General features: G+C 34.1%; 1 protein-coding gene across 7 annotated transcripts in view; it reads left to right on the forward strand.

Annotated features, from left to right (window-relative positions):
* Positions 1–4,350, forward strand: part of LOC148880947 (glycerol-3-phosphate acyltransferase ATS12, chloroplastic-like) — a 48,715-nt gene extending 44,365 nt beyond the window's left edge. For 4 of the 7 annotated variants that reach the window (XM_088963064.1, XM_088963070.1, XM_088963069.1 and 1 more), the window contains 2 exons: positions 948–1,078; positions 3,877–4,350. In XM_088963064.1, the coding sequence (XP_088819190.1) occupies positions 948–1,078; positions 3,877–3,913 (168 nt within the window). In that variant the 3' untranslated portion in view covers positions 3,914–4,350. Of the gene's footprint in view, positions 1–947; positions 1,126–3,876 lie in introns of all 7 variants that reach the window. The other 3 variants (XM_088963066.1, XM_088963072.1, XM_088963068.1) reach the window with 2 other exon arrangements.
* The last annotated feature ends 2,603 nt before the right edge of the window (positions 4,351–6,953 follow it).

Below are 6,953 nucleotides of genomic sequence, written 5' to 3' on the forward strand. Positions count from 1 at the left end.
AACTATTCTTCTTACTTGTAATTTTTGGCATGTTGGTCAACTTCACTAGGCCTTCAGAGATAGTACAACTCGGGAAGACTTTTTGTGTTGAATGACTTGAATCTATCTGCTCTACGTTCAGGTCCAAGTTATATTTTTATTCTTTTTGGCTATAAGAATTGGCTTATTGTTTTATCTACAAGACCACAAGCACAAGCAGAGCCTTGGTTTCCCAAGTGAATGATACCTTGTTCAGGTGGATTTCAAGGTCTGCTATCTCATCAGTGGATAGTCTGGTTAAGCAAAGAGTTGCTGGACCTGTCCTATTCTTGGGTGCTGATATCTGGGTTAGTTTTTCTTTCTCCTAGCTTGTAAATACTAGGTTTGGGATATGTATCTTTGTACGTTTTTCTTTGCTCCTTCGTGGAGGAGGCTGCTCATGCCACTCTTTATCTTTTGATCATTTAAAAATTTATTGGTAATGAAAAAAGAAACACCATATGCACTTACCCTATATTGCGTATAGACTGTCCCATTGCATTCTTATCTTGAAGTCTGCCACCAGTGGTGGACTCCTTCAACTTCAAAATGTCCAAGTAGCTTCAGTTGTTGAGGTTTTAGATTTATGATGTCCAGGTGAAGATAACACAGATACAGACACAGAAATGGGGATATGACTCCATTTCCAAAAATCCTGGACACTAGGAATGTACATGTATTGAGGTATCATAGTTGTAGATGTAAAACTTTATTATCTATTTTTATTTTGCATATTATCCAGAAGGTAATGGGATTTTATAATATTTACTGGGTTTTATTGAGGAAATATGATTTGTTACTAAAAGTTAAATAATAGATATAAAAAGCTCATATTCTTGTCAATTCTTTTGATTAAATGGTCATCAATGAATTCTAATGTCCTCAGTTTCTCCTAATTTGGTTCTAATGGAATTTACCAATCATTGCAGGCTAAGATGGCTTTCTCAGAGGCTCTATATGGTTCAGTAACTGAGCAATACAATGTGCTGAGATCTGCCATACATCAAAACCAAGGACTTGATGCATCAAACGCTGCAGTCTCGTTGTCACAGCCCTGGAAGTAATAAACTTTTGTAGCTTTTCCATGTAATGCTCCTTTATTCTCAGGTTTGCCTTCCATTTTACAGGGTTGATTGTGAAATAGTTGAAGTACTAATTTGATTAAGATGTCCTTGAGAATTTTAATTTCTATATCCTTATTTAAGTCTTTATATTTTTTTCTAGGTGGCATTTTGTGTATAATTTTGACAGAATGTGCTTATTTCATTTGTCTACCTTATTGAGGCCATCCATAAACAAAAACCACTACTAACCTAAAACAGCAAGAAAACAATGCTATGCCAGAAAAATTCCCAATCTAAGGATGTAGTCTTCATGCATTGATAGAAAATAGGGTATTCATTACATAACTAAGAAATAAATGATCAGTTTTGTACTTTTCTTATTATCAATATGTTCTCTTGTTATTTTGCGCCCGAGGCACAAGGTGGAAGGCGAGGCATGTGCAATGCCAAAAGTTAAAAATATTAATCATAATATTAATTAAAAATATAAACTTAAATTTTAATTTCTTTTAAAAAAAACTGTTATCTCAAATTAAAATGCATAAACATATTTAAAATGAAAATTTTAAAATAAAATCAAGCATAACATATAAAACATATTCAAGCATGTAAAACTCTCAATCTCTTTATTTTTTCCCCAATTGCATTACTTCAAATAGCTAATGTGATGTTAAACATAATTTATTCCTGATTCTATGAGCCACCTTTTGAAATTACTGCATCTGGGACCTAGGTGAGATGCATACCCTAAAATGCGCCTCAGCGTGCCTTTTAAATCACTGATGGAGATCATCAATATCATCATCATCATCCATGCCTTACCCCAACGTCCTCAATGGAGATCATTTTGCTATTAGTGCACTCTGAATTCTGGGAAATGTCTAGGTTATGCTTTGGTTCAGATTTACGGTCTACTCTTGATCTGTATTGATAGACGTAAACTACATTTTTCTCCTTGATATTTGTTATATTGGTAAAGCCTGCATTCTTAGTAATGGTCTTGGTTGGCTGAATTAGGTTTCAACAGGAATATTGTTGTACTCATCTTTTTCTTTTAATAAAAATTTCCCTTTTCCTATAAAAAAAAATTCCCTAGGGAATGTTGTTGTATTTTATGTACAATCATGAAAACCAAAATGACAGAAAACAATGTTACATTTGCCTACTTCACAGGCTAGGTCCCTAGTACAAGTTAGCTCTATTGGCTACTTTCTTAGCTAAGGAATAAATGAAGGGGTTAGCAGCTGAAATGAAATATTCAAACATGATGCCAGAGATTTAGTTCATTATTTTTTGAATGTATAGCCAAGGAACTGTTGTTGCATCTACTAGTCTATTGCAGGTTGTGAAGCTCCCTCTATTTCTAATCCATCATAACCTATTGAGTAATGACTCACCCAATTTTAAGTGTTGTAACAGTGATAATAATTTGGCTGAAATGGACTTGATGGAGCCAATTGGACAAATACATATTACCAGTGCCTCATGGAATTTCTAAAAACCCCTTGAATACCTGATCTCCCAGTACTACAGCTATCAATATTTAGATTGGTACCATTTTGCCCAGGGAAAATCAATGAATGGGTGAACAGAAGCTCTTGTGCATGAAATAGTGACACATACTGCCAGCCTCTCATGATATCATCCATGCTAGAGGCAGTATTATATGGGCTCTCCTAAGGCTATGTTTGGTTTGAAGGAAAAGGTAGGGAAGCTCATAAAATATTTGTAAAGGTTTCCCTTCCTTTCCCTACTTTTTCCTTCAAACCAAACACAGCCTAAACAGATGAAGTGTCTATATTGAACGCACATCACATTTTAACACACCATAGTTAATTGAGGGACACTGCTACTTAATATTTTCAGTTCTCTATCATTTTAATAAAAGAACAACTAGCATAAAAAGATGTCTTTTTTCTATAAAATATTATGGTATAGGATGGAGAGGAGAAAGTCCTACTAGGATGAACATGGGTAAAGAAGGTGATTTGAGGATCTGAATTATGAGAGGAAGAAACTTAGATCTGGATAGAGAAGAGACATAACAAATATTGCACCTTTAGATTAAAGGGTAGACAAAGAGAGAGAAAGAGGACCACATACAAACCATTTCTTATCAAAAAAAAAAAATAGAGGACCACACACACACAGGTAACTTTTGTTTGATGCATTGACAACACTAATGTTGCTTATGGAATTAAAATAGGACTACATATTGAACTGTGCAGTATGTATCCATTATGTGATAGATGCATATGAATAAATTTGAAGAACATATTTATAAAAAAAATTAAAAAGAAAATTGAACATTTTTCATGAATTAAGGATATCTGTGTTTTACTCGACAGGGTGTTGGGAAATTAAGAAACAACATAGCCGTGGAACAAACATACCCAAGATGAATAGGTGTTAAATGCCTCTTTGAAACATATTGTAGCTCTAGTAAGTGTTAACAATATAGAAGGTTGACTAAGGTCATGTTTGGGAGTGCTTTATGTTAAAAATAAGTGCTTAATTCATATTTGCATTTGGGTCCAACTTTTTCAACTAAATTCATATTGGTGCTTGGTAGTCTTTTTCTCTAATAAGCACTTAAATAAGCATTTGTGTCTATTTTGTCTTTCATTTCTTTTAAATTTTATGAAAATACTTTTATAAAAGTACTTTTACGAAAGCACTTTTATGAAAGTACTTTTATGAAAGCATTTTTACGAAAGCACTTTTACAAAGACACTTTTATAAAAGTGTGACCTCTAATATTGTGTTCTTATGCACTTCATGTTATTCATTGCAGGCTACGTGAACTATTTTCAAGCCTTTTATACAATTGACATTGTGGTTAGTCCAGTGACCTTAGTCTATTATGCATTGCAAGGGCAAGAGAGAAAGTTCCAGTTTCCAATATGAATTTGGCTGCCTTCTGTTGGATGTCTCTATGCTTGCAATTTTCAGAAGAAATTACTTGTGGTAGTGGATATATAAAATGGAGATCAATTAGATTTTTGGGATAAGCGGCTCACTGTACAGAATTTCTTCACTTGTTTTAGTGTAGTGTGCTCATTCTTGAGAAGCCTCCCCCCCTCCATTGCCTTGTATCTCTAACTTCTCTTGGTATATATGTGTTGTATTCTTTTTAATCAGTTCCTTAGCTTGTACTTAAACATTTTATTTTTTCATATAAAGAAACTCAACACAGAGCCGTTGTAATTTGCAATATGCCTGAAAATATAAAGTTTCATCTTAAAGAGAACAAGACTATTTGCTGGAAGGAGACGACAGCCTTCTGTTGACAAATTATGTTGATGTTGTAATGACACGTGGCAAAATGGTCAATTTTTCTTTGTAACATAGATAACTACTATCAAGTGTGGCAGTTATTTGCATTGTGTTTGGTTTGAAAGAACGAAGGGAAAGGTAGGGAAATCTATACAAAGTGCTTTTTTGTCTATGTTTTGATGTTTGAGCACATAAACTAGCAATTTAACCTAGGGCTGGCAATCTTGACCTCAACCCATTTGATCCACCCACCCATACCCGCCCATTCTATTGGTGGGTCAATATGAGTCGAGTAACCCATTAAGGTCAGTGGAAATGGGTTAGGGTGGGTTAAGTCGAGGGCACCCATTAAGTTCAAGATGGGTTGGGTTGCATAGGTATAGTGTGTTGGGTCAAAGTCAACTTTATCTATATTCGCCAATTTTCAAAAAAAAAAAACAACAGTTGAAATGACTTCTCAGACCTCCTAAAGCATGTATATGTCATTATAATTCCAAACCACCATGCCACATTTCATTGAGATTAAAAGTGAAATAAAATAGATTTTATTAGCTTTCGTGTTCATATGGAATTTTACACAAAAGCACTTCTACAAAAACAATTTTATGATAAGGACTTTTACAAAAGTACTTTTACACGAAAGCACTTTTATAAAAATACTTTTATATGAAAGCATTTTTATAAAAGTATTTATATGAAAACGCTTTTACAAAAATATTTTTATGAAAGCAATTTTATAAAAATACTTTTATGAAAGAATAAAACTTTTATAAAAGTGCTTTTGTAAATTTTGTAAAAGCACTTTTACAAAAACACTTTTATGGAAGTACTTTTATATAAGTATTTTTACAAAAGTACTTTTGCGAAAGCACTTTTATAGAAGTTATGAAGTTTTTGCAATTTTTTTGTGTTTTTTCATGCAATTTTTAGTATTTTTTGCATTTTTTTTACAATTTTCTACATTTATCTACATTTTTTGCATTTTTTAGTTTACGAGTTTACCCGACTCATTTTTGTCACATGGCAAATGGGTGGCTTAAGGTGGTTTAGGGTTAGGGTGGGTTATGACCCTTTAACAAGAATTGATGATAGGTCATGGTGGATTGGTGGGTTAATATAGACGGCTTAGTATTCAACCCTTACCCAACCCACCCATTTGCCACCCCTAATTTAACCAACCAATGTTGTTTGGTTGGTAAGGTCTTTCACAAACCCTGGCTGGTGGTAGCGGAGATTTTGGAACAAATCCTATTGCCACCAAAGTTGGGGTAACTCCCCATTGTGTAGACCCCATGAAAAAGAAAAAAAAAATCGACAAGGAGTACTACAGTACTACTACTACTACCAATCTACCATATTAAGAATTTGCCTTTGTTTGTGCACATCATTAGATATAGATCTAGAAGACCGTAAGGTTGACCATTTGTGCAATTGATAATAATGAGCGAAGCAAGGTCTGTTTGGGAGGTCTTTCACAAACACGCAACAACTTCTAGTGTTACATGAGTTGAGAAACTTGAAAAGTTGTTAAGCCATATCTATACTATGACTCTGGATTTCTTGCCCACAAGAATTCTGCCCACATCTACCCACAACACACCACCTTCGTGCATTGGGAACATCTCGCCATGCATAATACTATGTAGAGGATGAGATGTTCCCCATGTGTGGATGTAATGTTATGTGAGCAGAAGTGAGCAGAATTCTTGTGGACAAGAGATTCGAACTCCTATAAAATCTATAAAAGTACGAATGGGGCATAGTGGCTTCTAGAATTTTCATTGGACAGTTTTCACCCTCATATATCTATGTCTATTGAGGGTATATATGTACTTTTATTTTAATAAAACCTCCTTCCACACTAAATGACATGACATACGCCCAACTTCCTCTCCTACCTTCTTTCACTGGTTACAAAATTGTGGCATCGCAAATGCCATTTTGAACAAAAGTCAAAAGGTCGAACAACTCCTACATTTGCCTATATTGACTGAACTTCCATTTTCTTCTATGATTTATTTTGTTCATAAATAGCATCAATTGCATCGCTTTTAGGTTTTTCTCCTGTTGAGTTTATATTCTACATCTTTTTCTTTCTTTTCAACAGAATACAAAGACATTTGGAGGGTGTTGTAGTCATAGTGATGTCCATTGTTATTTTCAATTACCTGTTGATGTTGTTTATAAGATCCTTAGAGAGAGCGTTTGGGTCATGAAAAAAGTGTTTTGAGAGATGAACTATTGAAATCTGCGTTTGTTCCATATTGGATTCATTCCAAGAAAATATGTGAAATGAAAAATTGAATTTTGAGAAAAAAAAATTGTTCTTTCCGAGCATGACATGTCAACAAACTAATCATAAATTCCTTGCAAGATCCAGCATACTGGAAAGGCTACGAGGAGGGTATATCAGTTTCTTCTTTTCATTTCCTTCATCTTTCTTTCTTCTTTTTCTATTTGGGATGCCTAAGAGCGTCAAATGAATGATGATCCTAGCTCTTTTCTCATGACTTGTATTTCTCTCTCCGTTATTCATTCATGACTGGTATTTCTCTTAGCTTTTTTATCTCCTTCTTACAACTATTAATTATAAGG

Source organism: Nelumbo lutea, chromosome 1 (genome assembly GCF_056320005.1).
Source record: "Nelumbo lutea isolate HS-2025 chromosome 1, American lotus-T2T, whole genome shotgun sequence".
NCBI classification, from domain to species: domain Eukaryota; kingdom Viridiplantae; phylum Streptophyta; class Magnoliopsida; order Proteales; family Nelumbonaceae; genus Nelumbo; species Nelumbo lutea.